Genomic DNA, 27,994 nt, shown 5'->3' on the forward strand with positions numbered 1-27,994 from the left:
ATTCAGTGTTAAAAGCTGCCTAGTGCCAATACAAAAGCCTCCTACCAAGCCCCATTTTCCTTCCTCAAGCAGTTGGAAATCTGACCTATATAGCATCTGACCCCAAAGAATATCTGTTCCCAGAAACTCCCACTCACTTTCTAACAGACCCATTAGTTAATGAGTAGTTTACTACACTAGCAGTGTAAAACTAGTACTTTAAGCATATAATTTACAAACGCAAGTAAATACCCTTCAAAAATGAAAGGAAAAAAAGTAAAGACACTGACTGCTTTGTGTTTTCTTCCAGCAATTTAACCACTGCATAACACAAGAAAACCCAAAGAAACCTGTGCTTGAAGCCAGTGGTTAAGATATAAAACAGCAGCAATCTCTAGGGATGCTCAAAGAAACCTGTGGGCTTTACCACACAATTCATGCTTCCATGCACATATAGAACCTAGGAACTGCCATACTGAGGAACTTAATTGCCCATCTTAGTATTCAGTAAGGGACTGTGTAGTGCATCATATTTATAATATGCTGACAACAGCAGCTCTATATCCCCAGAGCCTTCAGAAAACTGTTCAATCTATGCCCTGACACACATGGTATTGCAAGACAATGCAATTGAATTATACTATCCAATCCAAAAGTTCTTCCCCAATACACAAATTTACATAATATACAATTGCCCAATACACAAATTTATAGTTTAAGTTACATTCCTGCCCCCAGTGATGTCCTACATAGAATTTCAGCATTCAAAATTCCAGCCACCTGAGCAACAGTGGGGCTTAGACCTCATACACCCATCTTCACCTTCTTTAAAATATATAAGATACAGCATGAAATCTCAAGATACCATAAAAGCCAGTTGTTTCAGAATTTAACCCCCCCAAAACTGTTCTTTCATGACGTACTCATTATAGGTACACAAGGTCTTACCATACTAAGAAAGAAAAAATCACAAAATAAGAAACTGTTTTCCTTTCCTTTATTATGATGTACCAATACCTTGCATACAACATGCAATTTATTGCTTATTGACATTATTGCATATATCAAAGGGGAAAAAAATCAGCCAATATAATTTTATGCAAGCTCCTAAACTGTTCAAAACAAAATACAGAAATGCTTAACAATATCACTGAAATGCTAGCAAATAATTTAGATTCTTTCTCGTAATAGAAAGTAAATTTAAACCCATAATCCTTAATAATTCACTTTGCTATGAAGGATTACTTTTATCACCAATCTTCAGAACTGTTATATTGCATGTTTAAGTTCTTGTGCCATGATAAGGATTGCTATTCCAATCAGGTCACATTACTAGTTGAATTTAATAACGTGATCCTAACATTTTGTGACAGTATTAGAATTTGCTGCAAACCAGATTGTCAAGATTTACCAGAAATCAGTCTAGCAGAATCTACAGTTTTCATCCTTGCTCTGCACATTAGTTAGACAAACTCATCAAGTTTCTTCTTAGATTATATAAACATTTTCAAATTACAGGCTCCTTTACTTATGCCTAACTTGTAACTCATTTGTTCCAAACAGGTTTTCTAATCTGGTTTTATAACAGGTTAGCTGTGCTTATTCTACATAAATAGGTATCTTTCAATATTGAAGAAAACACTGTTTGGTAAATGCATGCTAGAAACAAATCCAGGACATTTGGATGTGTGCATATTAAGTGTGCAAATTATATAGCCGAGCTCATGATTAGCCCTTTTCCTCCCTTCCCCCTATGATTTGATGTTTTTTGTGAAACTGGAATAGGATTACTATAAACAGAACCACATTTCATTCAAAATTTTGTATTCTGTATTACAGCTTAGTGTTCATATTTAAATGTTGTTTTCAAACCTAGCAAATTTTTAAAAATACCAAAATTTAAAAACTTAGAAGACAATTTACATGCAACATGTTCTATTTGGGTGCAGATTCTCATATACTTAAATATTTATAGGCTCATAAAAGCATGTCCTGTCCACAAAACAAGTACAATGTTTGACATCCCACACACAGATTAAAAATAAAGATACAATACAGAATATTTTATTTGCTTTTATATTTTCAATTTCAGTAAGTAGGAAGTTATAAATAGCACACTGAATCATTATGTGGTTGATACGAAGCCATGCTGATCTCTTCGTACTTCACTCTCTTACAGACACTTCTTTTACTTAAAACTAGGTTAAAAATGTATATACTTTGTATTAAACAGACACCCTCTCAGTGCAGGACATCACACAATGAAACTGTTCTCAGAAGAAATTTTGCCAAAATATTTCTTATACCAAACAATATGATTTATTCTTCATAGCTACCTTCCATTCTTTACTGAGCTATAAAGTGCTTGGTTATTATAAATAGAACAAGACTTTGAAAGGAGGTAGCTAGTAGGAATTTTTAATGGATAAGAAACCTTATTAAGTGTTGCCATCTAAAAGTATGACTTGATGCTTTATCCCAGATCTCTAAACAACCCAGGCAGCACATATTTCATCTTCTCTGCCATAAAAACAACTTTCAAGTTGCTTTCATAAAATCCTAAGAACTTCACCTAACACAGATTTTATCCAGGTTTGGATGAAGGTTAAAAGTCCACAAATATTATCACTATTTCCATCTGACTGCCATCAATCAGGGTATCAGCAATGAAGTAGTGTTCTTTTTCTGCCCATATTCCATAGACAGAGAAATCTGACCAGGAACAAACTTTCCCTCGTGGAGCTCCCTGTAGCCAGATAACACTGTTGTACAGTAGGGTATTAAAATATGAAAGAGGCTTGCAATAGTTTTCAAACTCTTCTACACTTGCGCTTTTTCATCTGAAAATTCTAGTCCCTTTCTATTTGCTTTATTGATGGCTTTCAGCAGCAGCCAGCAGCACACCAGACCCTAAGCTGGAGCAATTGTCAAGCAGCCCTTTATTTTCTTCTGAGTGGCTCAGCAGAAGCATCACAAAACAATTTTTCAGACTTCTCTATTAAATGGTCTTTTACATAAAGCTTGTACATACATATGCTTAAACACACAAGGCCATGAGAAAAAGTCCTCTTCATACAATAATCAACAACTGGTATTACAGCTTGAAAATTCTAAAGAATAAAATTTCAATTTCCATCACAAACAGAGACACAAACACCTAAACCTTTCTGCTGTGTATCTGTCTGCTGTTGTCCCAAGCACAGCAGTAGGAAGACATCTGGATCTCTAGGTGTGTACTCAAAGTCTCCTCCTCCTCTCCTCATAAAGCTGCCTGAATCCATTTGCTCACTCATGTAGGCTTTTACCCTTAGACTGTTAGTTCTGCAATATGAGTAATCTCCCACAATATTTGAAGTAAAGATGGAAGTCATTCTCTTCCAAACACTGTAAATAATTTAACTTTTAATAAAATTTAGTACATAATTTGGAATTGTTAAGAATTTATATATGAAGCCAGCTCCCCTCATTTTCTTGTGCATCTATTTCATTATTCAATGGATTATATGTTTTAAACAATTAAGTTATTAAATTATGGAGCTCACTCAAGATAGCATGTATTTATAGAGGTAGAGTAGGCTTCAGAGATGTAATTCTTACCACTGAAGAATTCACACAGATAACCAATACAGCATCCCTATTGTGTGAGACTCCACTGAAATCCACTGAAACGCTCTGAGAAAATGAGTATTTGAAGTACACTTCCTCTGCAAGTACTGATCCCACAAATCTGTTACAGAACACCTAACCTACCATTCTCCTGTAGAGTTCTCAAAGTGGTATTTACTCATCTTGTGATGAAAAATTAAAGCCATGAAAAAGGGGAACTTGCACTTCTACATACAGCCTAACCAGTACCAATAGTCTGTCCCATGATCAGCAAGTTAACGTCACCTGGTATTGAAGAATGGAAAAGAAAAGAAAAGAAAAGCAAGCTAGCTTTTACAAGAGTCTCTCCTTCCATTTGATATGCCCACAGAAAAGACACCTGGTGACATGCCAAGAGTCTGCTTTTACAATGCATCTGTTAAAAATAGAAGTTTTAAGCCACTAATAAGATATCACATTCAAAAGCATTTGTTACGTTGCTAATTACCATGCATTCATTTTTCTGCATAAAAAAGCAAAGACACAAGCTTACAACATTAAATTTTATCAATATTTCACCACATTTTTAAAATTAATAAAGTGCAATGAAAAAATGGGTGCCACAGCTATCTAATTTGCTGTATTATAAGCTTTTAATGGCAGGCAAAAAGTGCCCTATATACTACTGTATTCAGTACATCACAACTTTGCTGCCTGTTTACTAAAGTCTTTGCTGAAACCACAGCTGTTAATAGGTTTTTTTAAATAAGAAAATTTTCTTCTGATGCATCAGGACATAACTGTAATAACTTTCTTAAAAAATTATAAAATTTAGAGCTAATGCATTGCAAAATAGACTTTCAATTACACTTTTGTGCAGCAATCCAAAATACTAGCTGTTCTAAAGAATTATCTCACTGCCCTTCAATCCTAGATGGTTGGACAAAGTGTAGTATGCAGAGTTTTGGATTGTTTTTTTGCTTCTAAATCTAGTTTTAACATCAATTTTATTACAGCTTGACTTAGTTTTTTTTTCCCCTATCAAACACAAGTCTATCTAGAAGTAGTAGGCCATTTTAATAAATGGCCTCCACTGACAACAAAATATTTAAAATACTGAAATATTAAAATCAATGTAAGAAATTACAAATTTCAGAAACTTTTCATGAATTATCACCCTAAGAGTTTCTCCAAATCATCTTCTCAATTTTTTCATCCTACTTCCCTAAGAAGAAAAGCAGACTTCTATTTTCAAGCATACTTCTCCAAAATGTTTGAATTTACTCAATTTTAGAAAGGAATAAGCTTTTACAAAACTATTAATCACAGGGATCTAGTGATGTAAAAAGAAAAGAAAAGAGTATTTAATATACACCTTTAAATCACAAAGGTGATAGAAACACAGCCTTTTTACAATTTTGCATCAGGTACACTGAAATCACATTTTAAAAGATACCAGGTTCTGCAAATGAGCATAAAAGAGAGTCTGTTGCTTTGAGCAAAGCAAGTCACAGGATGGACTCTCAAAGACTGTGGATTTACTGGTACCCAAAGGAGGCACTGCACTCACTCAGATCAAACAGCCCAACAGATGAATTGTTAACTCTCCCAAGGCATAAACAGGTTTTGTGTGCAGGCTGTGAAGTGTTAATAAGCACGGGATCCAAAACCACAAGTGCTGCCAATCCTTGCTATCTCCCTCAACAAGGCAGGACTGGGAAACTTTTAGGAAAAAGCCTGCCGAGCTGAGCAATAGAACTAGGCTTTCAAAAGTGCATTTTACACAAGTCCACACAATACTCCCTGACAGCATTTCCACTGGGGAACTGAACTCACTGCAGCTGCCTTGGTGAGGAGGCATTTCAGCCTATGCAGTTCTCCTGGGTCTTACATGCCATTTCTGGATGAGGGGAGTGCCTAGTTCCTCACCGGGGAGGACAGCACAGGGCACTCACACCTCTGACTACGGAGGGGAGAGCTCATGCCACCCAGCTTTGTCCGAGGGAACAGGACTAGTCACACAACACGGGGTAAATTTGCTACCTTTCTGTTTAAAAATAAATTGCTTTAACAGACTGCTACAATAATCGGGGTGTGCACTGAAGTCGCAGTGAAAATGGACTCTTTTACCACACCTAGACCAAGGAAAAAACCAGAAGTTAATCAGTCACAATTCTGGATAAAAGAAGTAAACCAAAACAAATTTACACATAAATATAGCTCTCAAAATCATTTTAAATAAGGCATAACTCAGAATTTCCTCAAATTGTATTACAAATGAGATTTAGGACTATTCCTAGGTGGTGAGATTCCTCTCTGATGACCTCCAAGCCTTCAAGTTCAAACAGAGTAACTGAGTATCTCTTGACAAATGTGTGGTTTAAAACAACAAAAAAAAAATTCTGTCTACAGAGGTCAACTGTTCCTTCTACAGAATTACCATACAGTTTCAGAGGAGTTTGGCACAGTTAATTCAAGAATATTCTTAGTCACACCTCGGATTTCTAACTTGATTAACAAGGAAAATGTGACAAAAACCCTCAATGATTGATATCAAACAGGTCATTTTTGTGATAAAAGAAAAAAGTATTACTTAAAGTTACACATCACAAATACAGATGATTTTTATCTTTGCAATTAAACTTTGAATCCAAATAGCCAATGGTTAAAAATACTCTGAGAAGAATAGCAGCACTTCTCAGAGGTAGTAGCAGCAAAGGAAAGAGCACCTCAGTAAGAACTACGCCATTTCCACACATCATCTACCATATTAACTTACAAAAAATGTTCCACGGGGAATTTAGAAGATGTACTATTGCATGTAACCTAGGACAGCACATGGGAATCCTTCCCATCAATGTGAGAATTTTAACAGCTCTTAAGATATCATGTGGTCTTATAATACAGCATTTTAGATAAAATTATTTCAAAATTTCCCAAAGAGTTTGCATTCATATAAGGCAGAACAAAAAGCAGTAAAAGACTTCATAGAATCAAAGCCAAATTTTTATCTTTTCTTGCAAAAATTAAAAAGTTGTCAAGAATGAAATCTTGATTGTTATTCCTAGAAGAAAACATAGAAACGTGCCTGGAAAATTGCACCATATCAGGAGTTTGGGGACTTTTTCATTTTCTAAAAAAACAGATATGTCAGTATTCACTGGATTTATAAAACTTTTTAATCAGAGAAACCTGAGAGAAACACTTTGAACACACTGGTGGACAATAAGCAGTAACCAGTCTGCTCCTTTCTAATTTCTGATGCTTGCAACTGCTTACAACAGGCATGTGGAACTCATCTGTGTGAGCTTTTGCTTTTATTCCTCACAGGACAGGATCCGCAAAGCGTGGCCCTGGGCGTGCAGGCAGTGTGGCTAGGGAAAGAGTAAGGTCAATACAGAGGTAATACCTTGTTTCCATAATAGGAGCATTCCATGGCAGAAATGTGCACTGTTTCAGTGAACCCAAATTATTTTCATAGCAGAAATTTCATTTATGTATGATTTCTAGGCAGATTTTCCATTTCTATGAGTTTTCGCTTCCTCCTGTCCAATAAGACGAATGACCTTGTAGCATCCTTTTGCAATTTTGACCATCCACATCACATTCATAATATCCAAGACAACGCTTGAGATCATCCAGGCGCTCTGGGCTGCAAATCCTAATCTCTGGAAACCTTCTGTTCCAAATGAAGAAATTACGTGGCTGTAATACACAGGCATGACGGCAATCCTCACCACGAAGAACACAACTGTCATCAGCACACCATTGATGATGTTGGCCTTTGAAGATTTGGGATATCCCAGTACTTCAAAAAACCACCTGCAAAAGAAGTGTTCACAAATACCAGGCAGACTTGAAGCCATCTCATTAAAAACTATTTTACTTCATGTTTATTTTTAATTCGTCATGTATTAATTGCTTCTACTTTTAAAATTTCTAAATTATTGCACTTTTTCTTGGCTTAGTTACAAATCCTTCTGCTTGGCTGCACTTTTTTCCCACCACTTAAGCAGTGTAGGAGATCCAGTATATTGCAGAATAACACATAGAAAATCCTGACATGAATTGTGAACCAGTTAACAACCCACGTACATTTCAGTGACTCTTGTCTAATATCCAATAATAAAACTATATTTTAAAATTATAAAGACATATTTATTACTTGCTGTTATAGTTTATACCGTTATATATAGTTTAACAGCAGCTAAAATTCTTTCTCTCACTGAAAGCAACTCTAAAATTGCATTTGGATTTGGTAATCCAGAGAGAGCTCTAATTTCTTGTAATTGGGATTTTCTGACTGCTTCTGTTCAGCCCAAAACCATAACATTTTCAGAACCAGGCATCGTGAACTCTTGAGCACGTCACAACATTGGAACGTTACCCAATGAAAAAAGATATATCTAAAAACTGCCTCTCCATCTACTGCTGGGTCATAAATGGTCTTTAAAAAAGAATTCTTGTATATTTATTCCTAGATATAGCGGACAGGCATAACTTATCTATTGCCTAGCACACAGAACCTGAGGGCTGAAAAAGGAACAAAAAACTTCTCTAATCCTTTATCATTCACACCAGAATAAACAAGCAAAATTTGTGCAGCAATGGCAGGCAAGACCATAGCAAAATAACTCGAATAACTGTATTCATACTGGGGGATGGAGAAGAGAATGAAATAATCCATTTTTCTCCAATAAGATACAAGGCTAAAATGATTTAACAAAACAGTTCTAAACCTGGTTTGAAAAGTAATTTTTAATTTAATTACCTACAGATTACAACCTAGGTAATTATAAACACACTAAAAAGATTTTACAGACATCCAGCTCTAACAGAAATATTCTAGAAATTCATTAAGCATGCAACTAGGACAATTAAAATCCAGGCACTTGAGGTGGCAGTCCAGCCCGGAAGCAAGATGCCTCACCATAGAAACACTGACATGAAGAGAAAGACCTGACATATTTGGTCAGATTAACAATCAAAGCTTTTACTTTCAATGATATACACAATGCAGAATCAAAAATTAATGTAAAAAACGGTTTTCAAACATACTGCAAGATGCCAGTATAGGTAATTGGCATCTGTTTAGCAACTTCCCTTTCCCAGCAAATTTAAAAAAAAGTCTGTAAATAACAGTTACCATTACAATTTTACCCACCACAGTTCAGAATTAATTACATAAATGCTGATACTAACATTAAAAGATCTAAATGCTTGGCATGGAGACAACCTCCAATTAGAGTTCCCTAACAACACAGACAGGAAATACACAGACAGTTCTAAGATTAGAATATCTTTTTATATTTTAATAAGAGTTCTTTTGGTAGACTAAGAATGCAAACAAGAAAAATAATGTAAGTCGTTATCATTATCCATTACGGACTCTGAAGGATCTGATTCACTTCGAATTTAATGGAAAAAAATCATGCACTAATGAGATGACATCTCTTAGTGCAAGGGACTTTATTATCTCCTGCAGCAATTTCTGCTTTTCTGAGAGAATGCTAAATGTCAGTATTCAAAGACCCATAATCCCACCATGGGCATTTTAAAAGTAGAGCATAAATTACTTTTAATAGCCAGATGTACCACAATTCTTTCCAACACCACAGTCTGAAAGGTAAGCATCAGTGTAGGAGTCCACATGAACCCAGGATGACATCCTATCTTGATAGGAGCTGGGACAACAGCCATTCACCGGGACATGAATATCAATATAAACCCTTTTTTCTTCATTAAGTTTGAAGAAGTGTTTATTTAGTTTTTAGTTTCTCTGTGCACACAGAGCACAGGCTACAACAGACTGGTATCTCCCACTCAACTGCACTGGGGCAGAGGAGAGCAGCCTCTGGAGAGCTCCATTATCCCACCCTGTCCTCCTGTCAGTTCGAGTTTACCAAACTGATGCCCAAAAGGGACCACAGCACCATCTTTTTTATTTGTAAGAGCTCTGAGGAATGCTACAGTGTCATAAAACACTTCAGAGATTACAGTCACAATGCAGTAATGGGCAATAGCCTGTGTGCAGGAGGAATACAGTTTCTATTTGCCTTATCCTTTCTCCACCAGACGTCTGGAAAAGCAAACAGATGCCACACTTGTAGAAGCAGTAGAGCAGAAATACACCCCAAAAAGCATGGTTAAGAAAAAAGCATCTGATACACTGGAAGTCCTCATCCTACCTTGCAAAAAATTGGAGAAGAGGAGAAGGCTGCAGCCCTGCTCTGTACCAAAGCCCCTCACCTGAGGTGGTCTTTTTGGAGCAAATCCTACCCCCAGCTGTGGCCTGAAGGCTGCAGAGTAAGGGGCGAGGCAACCCTCCCCACAGCACCATGAAACTCCAGTGACAGCTTTCCCTTGCTGCAGTATGTGGCATTATCAGCCTCCTTTTCTGATCCAGCAGCACATCAGGGAAAAATACTTGAACCAGCAGCCAGGGCAGGCTCTGAGCTCTGCAGGAGAAGCTTCAGCCCCTTTCTTCTCTAATCACAGGTGTGAAGATTAACCATTTCACATCTATAGTTAAGTGCTCAAAACAACTTGCAGAACTATTTTTGAAGGCAAATAAAGAGTATACATTTGTATTATTCTAGATATCAATATGCATATATGAATATTGATCTATGTGTGTGGAAAATTAGAAAATAAACTTCAAATTATACAGGGCAATGCAATTTCATTCTAGGATTCTGAAGACAATATTATCTTGCTTCTTTTCCTTGTCCATGATACAAAGAAAAAATATCTACATTAAAGATGGCTTTATTATGAAAAATAAATGAATATACAAAAGTTAATAAAGAATATTTTATTTGTGAAATTTCTGTCTTTTCATAAAAAGCTGGCATTTCATACAAAGCCTGGTCTAATCTAGAAAGGAACTCGGAGATGAATACATTAGTTATACTGTTGCAGCTATAGCAGCAAAACATTTTCATAGCAAAAAAGACTTTCATATAGTAATCCTTAGTTCAATATATATAAATTCCCTGTCAGCAGACATTCGACAACTATAAAAAGACTTCCTAAGTGACAGAAATAGTAATGCAGATTCAGTTTTAAAGAACTACGGAAAACCTCCCTAACCACTTACCGCTGATTGACAAAAGGAGTGGAGAACTCTGCAAGGAGACGGAAGTTTCCAAAATAAGCCAGCAGACCTTTGCTCTGGTTAGCAAAACAAAACAGACATACAAAAATCAACAATGTAGATATGAAATTGTCATTTGAGTCTTAAGTATACACAGAATGATACAACATCTCAACTTCTTTAATCAAACAGTTTGCCAGCTGTGGCCACCTTTCTTGCACTTTCAAAGCAAGTTTTTTCACAAAAGCTGCAATTGTCCTTCAGGACATCTCCAATCAGCAGCTTCTTACTTCAAATAAATCTTTATAAGACCTACAATTAAATGGCCATGAAGGGCTAACTAGAGAAGACTTGCACAAGTAGTCATAGATTACTAATTACCATGATAGCATTACTGTCTGAAGGAATCATAAACATTTTTGATTTTTCAACATTTAAACAAGCCCAAACAGAAACACTTTATGCTGAAGAAAAATCTGCCTGCATTGTTGTAGGAGCATATTTTGGCATAGTGAAGACCTATTCCCAGCTGTAATTTGACAGCCTGGAAGGGCACAGGAAGCCCTTTCTTCCCTCCCGCAGAGGGCAGGGGCAGCCCTTGCCAGCAGCCCTGCCGTGCCCGTGGGTCGGGCACAGCTCCTCCATGGGGCACATCCACACCACATCCCCTCCAGCTGAGCTCTTTCTTTCCTCCACTGACACACAGTATCCACTTAATTGCTGGGTAAGCAGCAGTTGAAGATGTAGAGATAAAAAGATTGGGGGTTTTTAATTTCCTTAGGTTCCGTGACCAGCTTATGGAGTGGGTGTCATGATTCCTCTTTCCCGCACCAAGCAAGCAAATACCCACTACTTCAAACTTTTCATGTCAGTTTGCACTCCACCAAAGAGAAAATCCGTGTGTTTAACCAAGTTCTTTCCTATCCCCAAACAGCAATTTGGAAATAACATACTCAGGGGTGACTTTCTCTGAAGACAACAGACTGAGAACAACACACTGGCATCCACAGGCAGAGCTACAGCCACAAAGAAATAAATGCTTTTAAAGAAGCTCACACTAATATTATGCTTTCTGTTTCCTCCAGAAACAGCTAATGAATTTTCTGCATGGGGATTGGTAGTGGTATTTTCATTTATTCACTTTCATCCATGATAATATTAGTAAATTTAATTATCTTCAACCAGAAACAGAGTATTTACCTGACAGCGTACTTCAGCCCCTTTAAACCATTACATGGGATATCTAACAGTAATCTGGCATCTCGACACTTTTAGTATCATAAGCCTGGGATTCACACAGTAGGCAGGGAAAACATCATTAAGGTTGGAAATGACCTTCAAGATGAAGTCCAACCATTAACTGTGCTCTGTGTGCTCACCACTAAACCATATCCCCAAGTGCCACATCCACATGCCTTTCAAACTTCCAGGGATGGTGATTCCACCACTTCCCTGAACACTTGCCTGACCACCCTTTCAGTGTAGAAATTCTTCCTACTATCCAAAATAAACCTGCTCTGGCACAACTTGTGGCCATTTCCCCTTGTCCTGTCACTTGTTACCTGGGAGACAGAAGTAGAACATAACCACTTGAAACCATTTCCTTCTAACTTTCCAACTAAATATTCAAGCTTGTGGTATTAATTAAAACCCTGTTCTATAACAACATGAAAAGCACTTCTGTCAAAGTAAAAATTGAGAAAAGTTTTTTAAGTTCAACAAAGTTAAATATTTTTGTTGAAGTGTAACACTGAAAAGTCACGCATTTACCATAAATAGTTGATAAAAACATTTTAAAATAGTGATTCAAAGTATAAGTATGCCTTTCATTAACCAGTGAATTTTTTTTAACATTAAGCAAGTGAGATCTATAAAAGCTGTTTCTTTAACCTCATCTGCTTATGTTACAAGAAAATACAGCACTTACCAGTACAAAATAGTAAGCATACAGAGCTGCCAAGTGATGTATTACAAAAAATTTGTCACCAATTGCCTTCCAGTAGTAAATAATAAGCAACAGATCTACAAGAGAACAGAAATAACTATAGAGAACTATTTATTATACAATCATTGACCTCAGAATAGCTTCTCTAAGTTTTAGAGATATACCAAGATATGGCTTCAGTAGAAACCCTCTGAAATAACATCTGAAGAGAACATCTTTATCCTAAAGACTTCACTTCAGTCAAAGCATTAGGCAACAGCATTCTCTCAACAATTTCCATAAATGGTTATTTTCCAGATCAATGGAAATACAGATGCAATAATTTTAGCCAAAGTACTTTGGAAGGAAAAGGTGGATCCTGTATCTCATAGTGACTTCACACTTATGACCCCGAAAATCTGGAACAAATCACATTTAAAAAAAGGCAGGTCTGCAGGGGGCATAGCAAACATACAAATACATGCAACAAATGCAGGGATCTATTACAGAGAACCTCCGAATCAAAAAGTGAAGTATATTAGTAAATTTGGAACCATTTACCAGAACTATTTTGCAAGAGGCATTAGAAATAAGAAGCATATTTGCATTATTAAATCCTGATTTTCTAATTACTGCAAAAGTAATTAGAAAAGTAGTAATTTTAATAGTAATTGCTATGGCAAGTTAGTGTTAAAAAGAAAGCTTTAACATAAAATAAACCAAAAAAAAACCAACTAAAAAAAAATAAATCTTTCTTTTCCCATGATGGTCTGAGAATTCAGAAGATCTTGTTCTCTGTACTGGAACAAGCAATTTCTGTCCCTACTTTCTGCAAATGAGTACTTTGGACTGGAATATTATTGACCAAGGTTCCAAATCAAAGACTTTACCCCTGTGCCTTTCTAAAGTCCAGAGTGTGCCTTGATCTCTTTTATATTAGCTATCCTCAGGCAGGGCTCTACATCATCTGACATATCTGCTCACTTCCTATTAATAATTAAACATCAACTATATAGGGAAGTGAGAGAGAATGAGTGGTCAGGTTGAGATGCCTGTTCAAAGGCATTCATTAATTCATAATGAAAGTTTAATGTATAATTATTCAAAAATAGATAGTGATTAATTTAAACATGGCAGCTGAAGCTATGAAAAACCCCAGACACTTAAAATAATGCACAGTTTAACTGAATATGCTGATCACCAGATTATCACTTCCACTGGGATGAGAAATCCAGTATGAGATAACCAAGTCTGTGGCCCAGTCTCTGATCAGAGACTTCATCCTAACATGAGAAGTTTTCACTGAAAACAGTCTAAGTCACAAGCTTTTGCTTTGATAAGCCATTATTATCCCTACACAACGTAAAAGAAAGCTCCAAAGCATTTTGTAGCAAAATTTCCATGCCAATTTTAGTTGACAGAAAAACTAAGAACATAATACATATTTAGAAATAAGTAACATACAAAATAAATAATTCCCATGTCTTATACATTACTGAATTTTGGCTTAAAGGGAGACTAAAAGATAGGCAGGCAGGATCCATTTGCCTCGGCTTGTATTGAGGGTTACTAAAATTATTCTGCCAGCATTCTGAGGCCACAGGAAGAAACACATGATAGAAGAGATACAAGCTGTAGGCACCAAGAAGAGAGTGAAGGGCACTAACACTAAGGGCTCTAACACCTTCTCAACTGGCCAAACGACAAAACTGAGCTGGAGCTGGTGGTTGCACATCAAACCATCACAAAGCCACACAGTGGGTATTTCCTCAGTGCTTGGGGAGACATTCCATCTTTTACATCTGCTAACAGGATGTCCTGTGATTTCACCACAATCCACAAATCCATTAGCAATTTTAAAAGCCACAGTAGAAACTGTATTGTATACACATACCACATCTTCACCTCAGTGGCTCAGCATAAACATACAGGTATAGAGACTCAATATACATAAACAGGTCATGCATGCTTTATACATGTTGCATAATTACCAGAAATGAGGTAGCCTGTGGTAATAGCAATATTCAGCTTCACAATTGAAGGGTCACCCCTGTAAACATACCAAAAATACATAGTTACAGCCTAATTTGCCAAGGACATACACATCTCAAACACAATGCCCATCAGGGCACATTATTCTTGCCTCATCAGTAAGAGATTATGCAATCTAGTTAAGAAGGGTTCTAATCACAAGTGAATTCCTTTTCCACCCAAACACAAGACACCTACTAACTACCCTAATCAGGATCAACCCCTGCCTCGGCACAGAGACTGCCCCAAGAGCCTTGCTAGAGATTTGAACTGAAACCCAGCAAGTACTCTGAGCTGGCTGCTCAGGAAACTGAGGATAAAAGAGAACAGCCCAGTCTCTGTCTCTTAGCCCTTTAACTAACACTCTGTGTCTCCATTTTTGTTTTCTGCCAATACTAAAAGTTTGGTACGGGTGACAAAAATATCTTGCTCAGCTGGTGCTTTTCATATTCATAATCAGAAGGATGTTTATAGGGATAAACAGAGTAGAAGGACACAGGAAAGGAATTATTTGCCAGTTCTCTGGAGCCAAAGAACCTTTGAGCAGAAATGCTTTTCAGAGTAGTTTCCACACCTTCTATCCCTTCCCTTTTGGTGCCAAACATTCAGCAGGCAAAGCTCTTAGTAGCACACACACAGCTTCAGTTCCTCTAGAATGTTCAACAAACCCAAACTTGTGAATACAGCTCCAGAAAGGGAAGCATCCACATTACAGCAAGCAATGTTTGTTCTTTTCTCCACTGTCCTCTGTGCATTCCTACTTTGAGGAGTTTGGTAAGCAAGTCTTTTTTCCTTGGCACAAGGATTGTAACTTAATTTTTAAATTAAATTGTGCAATTAATCTAGCTATGTTTTGTGTAAATACGAATTGAGCTTCAAGTAACAGGTCAACAGATCCATAAAATGTAGACTGCTCAAGACAAGCAGTGAAAGCAATCCTTGTTGTAAACCTTTCCTGAAAACAGGAACCTAACTGTGCTTACAGCCAGCTCCAAAGTCTGCCTCAGCCAGAACACAGTAAAATGCAATTACTTAACTATTTTTTCTTAATCCTATTGGAATGGAGTGGGAAGAGATTTCCTGTATTATTACAATCTGATCACTAAATTGTAAAGCTTTCTTAGTGTCTAAAACTAACTGTTCCCCTAAGTAGGAGGGTAGTTTACAGGAAAATAGGACTCACAAAACCAGAATTCTGCTGTTAGGTGAAGAAAAATCATTACTAGGAGAGTCTGGAATTCACTCCATCTGTTAAGATTGGCCGTAGATGTTCTTTTAAATACAGCTTGAAATGGGAACATTTTTCCATGGCTTCAAAACTTGATTTCATGAGCTACATATGTTGTGGGATGGGTGCTTCTTTAGGTTTAGACATAGAGACAGATATGTTCTCCTAACTTTAGCAGGAACTCTTTACATAGAGTAAAGAGCTCATGTTAGAGCTCCCAGCTGAGTGCTTCTTTAGGTTTAGACATAGAGTAGAGACAGATATGTTCTCCTAACTTTATCAGAAACTCTTTACATAGAGTAAAGAGCTCATGTTAGAGCTCCCAGCTGCAGCAGCAGCATCCTAACTAAACTTCTCAGGGGTCCCAACACACTTCAGCACACCACCAGCAAGACTGAGCCTGTGCTCAAGAGCCTTCATATTCTCCAGAGAACATGCAAAGGACTGAGTATATGAAATTGGTTCCTTGATAATGGGAGACATGACTTAACTGGATGGGACAGGGAATGGTTCACTTCCCTCTTTTTTCTCCTCAGAGAATGGTTACTTTGCATCAAACCTCCTCTAGGCTTTGTAAACCAACACTTCAACAACATATATGATGGTGTACTGTCCATCTGTCACATCCCTTCAAGAAGAGTCTATGTTAGAATCCAAAATTATTCTCAATAAATTGAGAACTTAGGTCAGGAAATCTGGAAGATTTTAGACTAAATTCTATCTCCTTGAATAGAAGGTGCAATGGAATTAATGAGCCCTGCTGTCTGCAGGCCAGTTTTGATGCAAGCAAGAGCCCAGAGTGACAAACAGGGAGTGACTTGAATAAGCAAATGGGAAGAACTATCTCTTTGGTGATTGCTAAGAAGGTATGTGTGACAAATGAATTACACGTGAAGACACACGTGCGGATAGAACAAACAAAAGTCCATACCACTGACTTTCTTCAAACTTCTTTGCAGATACAGAGTCATATAAAATGGTAATCAAACATCAAACTTGAAAATTATGACTATGAAGTGAACAGTCATAGGAAAGAGCCTGTTCTCCTATGAAGCTACAACTTAATCCACTTATTTATGTCTTCTCCCTCTCCTTATCTGATCTCTACCACCTCCACATTTTCTACCATGTGATTCTCACCACCACAAAAACAATTTCTACATCATCTATATTAGTCTCTAGTACATACTGAAAAAAGGAAAAGTTTTATGAGAAGTCCTAGACCATCAAAAAATGTCACCCACAACACTGATGCTTCCCTGGAGCTTACCAATGCTCCAGTCTCTGTCATGATCTACTGTATCTATTTTCAGGCATTACCTGACAGTAATGCCACATTCTCTCTCCATTGAGCCCAAACCCTTTGCAGGGTTCAATGGAGAACTTTCACACAGATATACACTATCCAGATCTGCTACAGCTTTTCAATTTCACTTTAAAATTATTACTGTAAATAGCAGAGTTTCAGTCATACTGATTTATAGTTACAGTTTATTCTTCAATAATTTAATATGCTATTTCAAATAAATTGCTTGTATTTTAGCTATTCCACTTCACAGAGACACATTGAACTAAGACACTAACACTGACACAATAGTTATCAAATTTTCTAATAGTACAGACATAAAAATGAACTTATCACAACTGCATATTTTAATGGAAAATGAAACAATCATTCAGTACTTAATACACTGCAGGATTTTTTTTTTTCTTCTCAATTATGTTCTTTTATTGTGTAACCACAACATATATGTAACATGCCTTACCAGAGATGGTCAGCATTAACAGCATCATCATACAATAAAATATAAAGGCAAAACCCTCCAACCACCAGGGCGTGGAATGTGGACACTGTCCTGAAAAAGAGATCACAGTCACAAGAAGGTACTGCCATTCACAGCTTCCCATACTGTGCTTAAGGTACTATGTATCCAGAGGCATTCTCAACTGCCTGCAGATACTTTTGTGGGAGATAATCATCTGTTCTCTAGGCTACATCCAACCACTTACACAATGACAGGTGGAAAAAACCAGTCAAGAAGAAGGAATCTATTAGATTGGAGTGGGATTGACGATATTAGATACAAAGTGAGTCTTAAAAGTAAGGGAGATCTAAGTTTTCTTCAAATTATCCCATATATTAATGAATCCTTAAAGACAGTACGACATCTAGCTCTCTAACAAATGTTTTCTGTATTGTCCCCATTGCTGAAAAATGTATATGCAAATTCATACTCAGATTAGCCCAGCAGTTCTGCAACGGCAGCTTTCTCCTTTCAGGCACCAAATTAAAAGACCCATAATAAGTCTAGTTGGGATCTGGAAGGTGGCATTAAACAAAAAGTCCTAAGCTTCAGATAGAATTTCTAGTGCATTTGAAATAGATTCTGGTTTTCAAAGAGAAAGCTACAACCAAGTTATACAAGTTGAGTACCCAAGGTATAACAGCTACAGGTTTATATCAATTAGCAGCTTTGTATTGGACAAAGGAACCATAAAATAAATGTCACAGTAATCAAAGTTGCCTTGTCCCTACCTGGGTACTAGACACATTTTTCCCCCAAAGACAACAGTCCCCAGTTGACAGGCTGCATGCACAGTGTAGATAAACTCTGCATGCTAACAAGCATGCACTTTTAGAGAAATATCTATTTACAGAAGCCCCAGCAGGGTTTCTGCCAGCACACAGGCCAGGGCCCCTCCTGCCCTTTCAGTCCACGTGTTCTTGGAAGGTAGAACAATGCAATGGGCATGGGTCCAAAATGTGTAACCTTCCTGCTCTAGCCATGGGTTTAACACAACTATAAACTGCACCTAATACCATGTATCTACTTTCCAAATGTAATTACAAAGAAAAAAAAATTATGTGAAAAAATATCCATAGGAATCACAGATACTGTTTGAAAGATGAGAAGTAAGTTCAGTGCTGTGTGATTGCAAATACTTCACACCATATTCACAGCACCAACAATATGCACACAAATGCACAGATGCTGTTAGTTATTATTCCTGCCTTTGTACATATTGAGTACGTATATTTGGAAGTCATTAATATTTTAGATGTCCTTAAGGCACTCTCTGGAATCTAAGTTCTACCATGCAAGATTTGAAGAAAACATCTTCCTTCCTGCAGAAGACTTTCCAAAGAAAGAGGTAATAATCCCTATTCCATTTCCAGAAGTGGTATTATTATCTATTGGAAATAGAAGATTCTGTAACCATTCATAAAAGAGACTGTATTTACAATTTGTTTCAAGAGTGTCACTGTGCTATTTTCAGCAGCTTTTTCAATAGTGTGCCAGAAAATGAATGGAGATTAGTATAATATGAGTAGTCAAAAACTGGATGAGAACAATTAATAATCACTACAGCACAGACTGCACTTCTGCCCTCTCGCCTTTTAACAAAGAAAGAAAATTTAATTATCAGAATTTTAACGAAAATTAATAGTTTAATTAAAAGGTCTACTCTTGTAACATGGGATTAAAAAAGATAGGAACTTTTCTTGCTTTTTAAAAACAAAGCAGAACATGCAATATTAGTGTCTGAGAAACACCTAGGATTTTTGAACTTGAGGAGAGGATAATGGTACAAGAAGGAAAATTTGTCCTAAAATATAGCTCATTAGTTTACAGTTGTAATTTGTCTTTGAAGAGGCCATTTACCTGAATCTTTCTGTTTAGAATACATGTTATACACAAGTGAAACACTTGATGGGAGTGAAATAAAAGAAAAAAAAAGGCAGCAGATTTCCTCCTTAACTCTGGACTTTGAAGCTTCTCCACAGACAGGGCAGAAAAAGGGAAATAGTACAACAGTCCATTTTAATAAGGAATCTAGGTCAAGCTATCAAGCTCTGTACATTTCCTTGAAATTCTTTTCAAAGCTTGCATCCTGTAACTCCTCATTAAGCTGCAAACAAAAAAAGCTGCAATGCTAGGTTGCAGACTTGCTTCTTTATTATTGAATATATTTTTTTTCACAACTACTTAATAGCATTACAAGCATGTATTACAGGAGAGGCAACAGGAATGTATGCACAACTTGAAGAGTTATACTACATCTGTGACTAAATATAGTTTTGTAACTCAATTTGAGTGTCCATATACTTCAGATGCCAGAAGCAATTACTTTATTGGTTCATAATTCTTGGAAGGTCAGAATGAACAAACTGACAGCATGGAAAATACAGTCAAGAGCTGCAGCTCAAATGCTTGATTACAAAGCCCTCCAAACTGTAACAATATATTTTCAATGTTATAGCTCATTTCAGGCAGATGCCCTCTTCCAGACCCAGCTGAGCTGATAAAAATGCATAACCATCCTCTGTGCCAGTTTCCTTAGCACTGCCAACAGAATCGTTTGTGTGCACTCCCTACACCAGTTCAATATAGGACAAAATAACAACCATTTACTTTTAAATAATTTAAATGAAACCAACAGATTTTACTGGGACATAGTAACTGTCTCTACCTGCAGAACTCTCTGCAGAATAAATACATACTCCTCTGCCTTCTCTGAACTTGCAAGATACTCCTTGAGGCCTCTCTGCATTTCGGTGAAACACTGGAGTGACAGGGCAGTTTGACAAAACACTGTGTTTGGTTAGCAGAGCTGAAGTAACACAGGCACAGCTAGCCTTTCTTTCCCTTCATGCCCTCCTCAGTTAGAACATCCACAAGATGCTGATGAACCATGCTTTGTGTTTCATGCCTTCTAACTCCTGAACTGGATGAAGCCCGGGATCACCACCCATCTGTGTGCTAACATCTACATCCTGCTATCAACCTCAAGGAAAAAAACTGTGCAAAGAGGTAAAAAAGGACATAGTCTGGGGTACTGTATCAAGTTGAGCAGTTAAACACCTTAATACAAAGTAGCCCAGAGATTATGGAGCAGCTCATTTCCAGCACACTTGTGATGTCACAGTCTGGGGTACTGTATCAAGTTAAGCAGTTGAGCAGCTACAAAGTAGCCCAGAGATTATGGAGCAGCTAATTTCCAGCACACTTGTGATGTGTAAAACAATTCATGTTATTATGCAAAGCACTACACCAGCATAGTGCTACCAGGCGTGGGGTAAGTTCTCATAAAGCCTATTATGCAATTCAAAGGCCATTTGATGTGGCTGTAGACAATAGTGCAGTTTCACAAGGGAACAGTTTAGTTTACTTTCCCTGTCTGCCTCTTATTGTTAATTGGAACAGAGGTAAACCTAAGCTGCACTGATACTGTGAACTGGCATCCTACACAGTTGCTCTGGCAGATAGGTAATTATTCAAAGATGGAACTGAAATCAAGATGGTGCCTTTAAGAACATTGCAAGTGGACATTTGCCAAATGGAAGGGCAAGGTTATTTGAGCTGCTAATGCTGCCTAGAACAATGGAAACAACTTTAAAAGTTGTTGTGTCCACCTGACACTAAACAGCACTGAGGAGGAACACAACTGCAACTAATGCATTTGGATTGCAGTGACAACCATCCAGTACACATTTTTGAGCTTTAAATTTGGGAAACATCTGAAAAAATATTTTAAAGTTGTAATAGGCTACTCAAAGGTATACTGTGCCTATTAATTTCAACTGGAGAACCTTATGTACTATATATACCCTTTCAGAGTAGTATGTTGCAAATAAAACCTCATTGATCACCCCACTTTCCATGACTATCGTATACTTCCCTTATGGCTTAAAAGACTCACGGGTCAAACAAGTTTCTAGAAGCCCTGTATCTGAGGGGACTAGTGAAATGCAGGTGGATCCATCCCACTGATGGAAATGCAGAAACACAGAGAGAGTGAGGAATGTTTTTGGACTGAGTTTCCACAACTCCTTCCTGCACGTGTACCCTGCATCTGCTACAGCTTCCCCTCCTCCTCCTGCAGTCTCCTTTCCCTACAACACACATGAACCTGGCTCTTTTCAATACCTCACCAAAGTGGCATTAAATTCTTTGGAAAACCTTAACCTATATAAAACAGTTTGTAGCGTAGTAGCACCAGGTGAACAAACTGCTTTGCTCCTGAAAGCATGACCAGACATACACTGGGATTTAGAATAAATTGCAATAGTTTTGATTTCATACGTGTTTGGAAAGGAATTTTTTATCTCTTCTCTTTACTAGAAGCATCATAGAGCGTCCCTTGAATTTATTACCTCTCATCAGTCACTGTTTTATCTTTGTACTGACCTTTACTTGGGCATCATGGTCTAACAAAGCATTTAATATACAAGTGCTAGCAATGCTGTGTCTCCATGAAGGGGCCTCAACATTTCACATGCATTATTTGTCCAGTGCCTAGAGCCAGCCCTCCGATCTTTACTTTTAACTAATAGGATTTTCTTCAGTCTTACACATAGACACACAGGTGGTTCAAATGTCCATGATTTCAGGTAAATCTTTAGCTGTCGTTGTTTTGAACACTTTACCTTGAATTCCATTCGATCTTCCTTTTTTGGCTGAGATTGTTAAAACCAGGTGTTATTTGTGCTGACACCCAAGAACTTACAACATGGAACAAGAGCTGAAATACAGTAAAACTGGCAAGAGCAATGCCAATAGTCAGGTTGCTGAAGGAAGCCATTGTTCTTCAACCTGTGAAGAGAAGCAGAAGGTAATTTCACTCCATTCTCCATTTAACTATTTTAAGCAAACACAGATACTGTTTTTGACAGCAAACTTATCCACAGAAATATTATTCACTACAAGTTTCTACCTGTTCGATGTTTCTACTTAAGCATTAACAGTATAAAAGTATGTCCAAACTTTTAGATACACAAGTTGCATTTTAGTTTCGGTTTTTTAACATTTGCATATATACATTTTTGTGGCCTAAAATTGCATGTATTTTACCTACACAGAAAGGGCAGTGAAGACCACTGACCAGGCCAACTGCCAGCTCTGCAGCCTCCACTCCTGCCCCAAGAACCTCCAAAGTTAAAACTTGTTTCATTATCGCCAGATTGACTGCTGCCAACAGGAGTTTAAAATGCAACAATGCAATCAGAGAAGTACAGAAGAGAGGTTTTTGGGTCAGCCCAGAGAAGCAGTAGCCTTGCTGCAGCTCTGTTTGTGCACTTTGCAGAGGCAGAAGCTCCCCATTCCCACTGGGCTCAGCCAAGAGCTCGTCCTTGGGACAGGCTGTGGGCTGCTGCATCGGAGCTTTCCTCCTTCACACAACTCCAACCTCCGCACATTCCCACTCAGCGCAAAGCCTCTCTCGTCAGAGCTGACTGACTTTTCACTTGCTGGATGTTCAGCTATTTCATGAGGTCTAAATACCAAAACAATTCCAAACAGAACTGTCAGTCTCTAAATGCTTCAGTCGTTTTTCCTGAGTCGCCAGTATTTGCAACACAGAATGATATTTTACCAAAAGCCACAAACCTCTGACATGCATCTCTAATTTGACAGTGAAATGGTTTACACTCCAAGACTGGCAAAAGGTACAAACTCAAAAAATGTCAATTTAAATTAAGTCGAAATGGAGAGTGGAGAAAAAGCCAAACGGCCTTCATTTCAAGTATTTAAATAATTATTTTAATACCTATAAAAATGCTGTTACTTATTTTAGTTGTACTTAAGAAAATATCTAAAGATAAAATGAAGACTTTTAGGACAGCATAATTTGATTTTACTACAGCAACCTAATGGTCAGCAAAAGCAATACAATGTTGTAACACATTTATGTCCACCTTTTTTTCACGTGCATTACAGAACAAGTGAACATGCCTTAGATCTTTGAAATTGTATCTGCATTGCAGATGGTAACAAACTTGAACTTCAGGAAGAAAATTGAGGAAAAAGTCCACCATAATGACAAAATGATAACTTTTTTGTTTTTCATCAAGTACAATATTCTCACTTTGGGGTGTAAATGGTTAATATATTGAAACATATAGATCAGAAAAAACATTATTTCATCTTCAAAGATCTAGAAACAGAAGGTTCAATGGTCTCAAACTTTTTCCTCTCTACCTCTTTCTTTTCTCTTTATTCTCCCAGAACTGAAGACAAAACTTCCTCTGACTAGTACCCACAGAGCTACAGGTATAAAAACAGAATGCAGGACAAATAAGAGCAGATTTGCTGAGTGAAACCTGTCTCTATCATGTAGATTTCAAGTGCTAACTTCAGACCAGCTTTAATTCTGTCCTAGGGACCCCACAATTCTTGAAACATGTTTGATGTGCTCCTAGGACCTATCTTCCTGCTCAGTTGAACCCAAGAGGAATCCAGCTTGCATGCTCTGGGACAGCTATGCAACACAAATCACAGGGGGTGATTCAGTTCATAAATGCATTTTTAATCCAAACTAAAATTCTGATGTACGCACACTGCAGTGCATTGCATTAAACTAATTGATTCCAGTTGTTTTCTGATGACCTCTTCTAGTGCAACAGCATATGAGTCCTGCATACTTTTTTACGTTATCCTATCAAAACTTCCAATTTCAATTACAATCCTGAATATTCACTGTTCTTGATTCTCCACATACTTCTCCATTTGCCTACACTGATCAAGAAGAGACAAAACACAAACCAAATTTTATATCTTTTTCACATAAAGGACCAGAGACAATGAGTGTTAAGCTCAATTTTCTAAGACCTTACCATTTGAAGGAATAAAACATAATAAAGTGGGAGTAAACTCACTGAGAAGCACTGTAGAGTGTCCAGTTCCAGATTCTAACCCCAAGGACAAAACTTTGTTATTACATTATCTCATATGTAGCAACCAAGTATTCTCTTGGACAACGTAAGGAAAAAGAAATTATCAGTTGGTTTAATGAAGGAAGCCAAAATGCAGGTTAAGTACAAATCTCTTCAGAAAAACAGCAAAACTACTGAGCATTAACCACACCTACTTCATCCTTTTGACTAAAATATAGCAATTCTCATGATGCTTCATTTTATTAATCTTCAGCGACTACACTAGTATCTCTGATGTCAAAGACACTGACATAATCTCTTGGACAAGAGAAAACCATGTTTTGTTTTGTTACCTTAGAAGATTTTATTAGGCAAGTAATGTTTCAGCTTTTGACAGGTGTTCATTTTAGTACAGATTATGGAATTAAACAAACCTTGCAAGCATCCCTTGAAAGAAATGCATTAGAAGACTAATGTTTCACCTAAGGAGCCTGTGGAGGGAACTCCTTTTTAAAAAAGGTACTTGCATGGAAAGTGCATGACCTGACTTTCAGCAAATGCAGAACCACGATGCCCATGAAGGAGAATGGTTTTAGAGAAGAAAGGCAGGCAAAACATTAATCCCTAAGCTTCCCTGGTTGGTCTCACTGATGCTCACGTTTTGCAAGCCTGGTTTCATACATGCTTACCAAGATGCTGTTTAAGTATAGCAACTACCAAGTCCAGAATAATTTTATGCTTTACCTCAGCAATTAATAGTGTCATATTTTAATTCAATTCAAGAACCTGGTGTAAATAAAGCATTGCACATAAGTTCAGCTACAAACATTGTCCTATATCTATAGGTTGATATTTTCTCATATCTCTACATTGTTTTCAACTGTATCCTGTTTAACATGAAAATTTACTGGTTTTTACCAGATTTTCTTTTCATTTACAAGAAAAATTATTCACGTTGCTGAACCTAAATAGCTTGTTGCATTGTGCTTGTTGACTTAAAACAAGAACAATTAGCTTCTGATTACAATTTTCCTTGACAAAGTCCAAAGTTAGTAAGCCAGGCAGCTTCAACTACACTGTGGGGTTTTTTTCCCAAGCATCTTCTCGTAGCTGTACGGCAAAGTCTGATCAAGATACACAACTTTGTGGATTATGTATGAGCAGACACTTTATCACCCAAACTGCATAGTCATTGATTACTGTTCTGTCAGCTGATACAGGGTTTGAGCTAATGGGAGGCTGGCTGGGGAGAAGGTTTAGTGTAACTACTTTGTAATGCAGGAAAAGCAGCACAATATACAGGTTGGTTCTCCACCATTAGCATCTGCCTTGCCTACCCAAAATTACTGTCTTAAACATTCAGTTAGACAGTAACTACATATGATCAGAACTTCACTCTTGCAGCTTTTCAATGGAGTCTTTAGGTAAATAAATATTACCAAATACTTGAAACTAACATTTTTACAGCAAGGTATTGCTTACATGCCTAGTGTAATTTCAAATTACTCCACTGACCCAATAGCTTTGAATAGGTTAATAACACAGGTTTTTTCATCATACTCTGGTAAGAGCTAAAAATATGTTGGTTTTCATTTGCTATTAACATGCAGTGGTTTTCCTGCAATTCTGTTACCACTTGAAATTTACAAGGAAAAGCAATAGCCAATCACCCCCACATGATAACACTATGAACTCCTGATAGAAACAAGTTGGCACTTAACGAAAGAGGATAAAGGAGCAGGAAAGTTACCAAGTGTTGTACCATCAAAAGCATTTAGCATTTACATTCTCCTCCTCTTACTGTTTGGCATGCAACAGTATAACGAGACATGGTAAGAAGGTGCAGTGGAAGATTTAAGGCCCAGAGCCCTTACTTTCTTCGAGGCTGGATTTCCAGATGAGTTGGATCAATTTCCAAACAAGATTACACCTTAAAGCTGCTATTGATACCAGGACATTGCATGAAATGCTGTGCTCTCCTGATCCGCTTAAAACTGAAAGCCAAATCCAATAGCTGTAAAACTTGTCAGACCAATCTGCAGAGAGCAACACTGAATACTGACTGTTTCCACATTTTATAATAAGCCCAGTAACAAAAGCAGTGCTGGAGCTTTGCTGTGCTCTTGGTTCTGAATGGTAGATCCTATTCGTTTGATATCTTATTTGCTCAGTAAGCAGCGTTAAGGAGAAACACAACAAAATCCAAGCTACTCACACTTAAGCCGTTCCCTTTTCTATTTAAGACTATTCACACCCTAAACTCCACGCAGCTTTCTGCTCTCAGAACATCAAAGCAACCGGCAGATCAAGCATTCTTCTAAAGGCAGTGTACTCAGGATGAGGTGGCCGCTGCGATACCATTCACCGAATTCCCCCAAACCTCGCAATCAGTCTGGAGTCGCAAAGCCCCCAAGAGGGACTCCGCCCAGACTCGGTGGGCGCGGAGGGCCCCCGGGCTGACCCCGAGGGACGCTGCCCCGAGCCGGGCATTACCTCTCCGTCCCGGTCACCCGCGGCGCCCGCCGTTCGCACCGGCCCCGAGCTGCCGCCGGGCAGGCAGGCAGGCAGCGGGTAGGAGCAGGCAGGAGAGCACAACAGCGGGCAGGAGAGCACAACAGCGGGCAGGCAGCGGGCAGGAGAGCACAACAGCGGGCAGGCAGCGGGCAGGAGAGCACAACAGCGGGCAGGCAGCGGGCAGCCTCCGCGCTCGCTCCGGCCGCGGCGGCGGGAGGCGGCGGCTCCGCGCAGCCCTGCGCTGTCAGCGCGCCCCGCGCCGCTGCCTGCGGCTTGCGGCCCTCGGCCCCCGGGGCCGCCCCGCGCTGAGGGAGGGAAGGGACCGCTCCACCAGCCCCGCGGGGCGGGGGAAAGGGGCCGCACCGCCCCCGCCTCGCCAGCCCCAGCCTCTCAGCGCCCTACCGCCTTCCCTCCCTGCCCGCCGCACCTGAGACCGGGGTTACGGGGGCTGCGGCGCCGCCTCCTCCTCCTCCATGCCTTCCCCGCGGCGTCGGGGACGGGACAGCCCTTCCCGGGCGCAAGATGCTCCGGCGGGGATCGGGTTACGGTAGCCGTAGCCTTAAAGGGGCCGAGCCGCCGCCGCCACCTGCCGCCGGGCTCCGCTCGCCGCCTCCGAGGGGCCGCGGCTTCCCCGGACCCTCCCCGGACCCTTCTCCGCGGCCGCCCCCTCTCCGCGGCCGGCCCCTCGAAGCCGTGCAGAGCGGGGCTCGGCAGCCCACGGGAATGGCCCGGGACCGTCCCGCAGCTCCTCAACGCGGCCCCAGCGCAGCCGCGGGGACAGCCGCGGGGAGCCGCCCGCGCGGGCAGCGGGCCCGCCGGCCAGCCCGGCTGCCAGCGGCGCCCCTGCGAGCGGCCACCATGCGCACCGGGGCCCTGAACGCTGCTGAATGTTCATGGTGTTTGTGCTGGGGCGGGATAAAGGCCAGCCAGACACAGCACCTCACCTTCCAACAACATTTTAGTCACTGTGTCTTTCATTTACAC

General features: G+C 38.9%; 1 protein-coding gene across 2 annotated transcripts; it reads right to left on the bottom strand.

The window, feature by feature from the left end:
• Positions 1 to 962: 962 nt before the first annotated feature.
• On the bottom strand, positions 963 to 27,638 carry LOC121361945 (TLC domain-containing protein 4-B-like). Of its 2 annotated transcripts, none has more exons than XM_041483050.1 (7): positions 27,438 to 27,638; positions 22,274 to 22,439; positions 17,610 to 17,699; positions 14,576 to 14,634; positions 12,588 to 12,682; positions 10,664 to 10,737; positions 963 to 7,386 (listed from the first exon to the last, which is right to left on the bottom strand). In XM_041483050.1, exons 2-7 carry the CDS (start codon positions 22,426 to 22,428, stop codon positions 7,071 to 7,073), a joined length of 789 nt encoding a protein of 262 aa, XP_041338984.1. In that variant the 5' UTR covers positions 22,429 to 22,439; positions 27,438 to 27,638; the 3' UTR covers positions 963 to 7,070. The 2 variants fall into 2 exon arrangements, with proteins under 2 accessions (XP_041338984.1, XP_041338985.1); XM_041483051.1 differs by lacking the exon at positions 27,438 to 27,638 and adding an exon at positions 26,990 to 27,417.
• Between the last annotated feature and the right edge of the window lie 356 nt (positions 27,639 to 27,994).

This window comes from Pyrgilauda ruficollis, unplaced genomic scaffold, assembly GCF_017590135.1.
Source record: "Pyrgilauda ruficollis isolate IOZ18807 unplaced genomic scaffold, ASM1759013v1 scaffold6, whole genome shotgun sequence".
Taxonomy (NCBI): domain Eukaryota; kingdom Metazoa; phylum Chordata; class Aves; order Passeriformes; family Passeridae; genus Pyrgilauda; species Pyrgilauda ruficollis.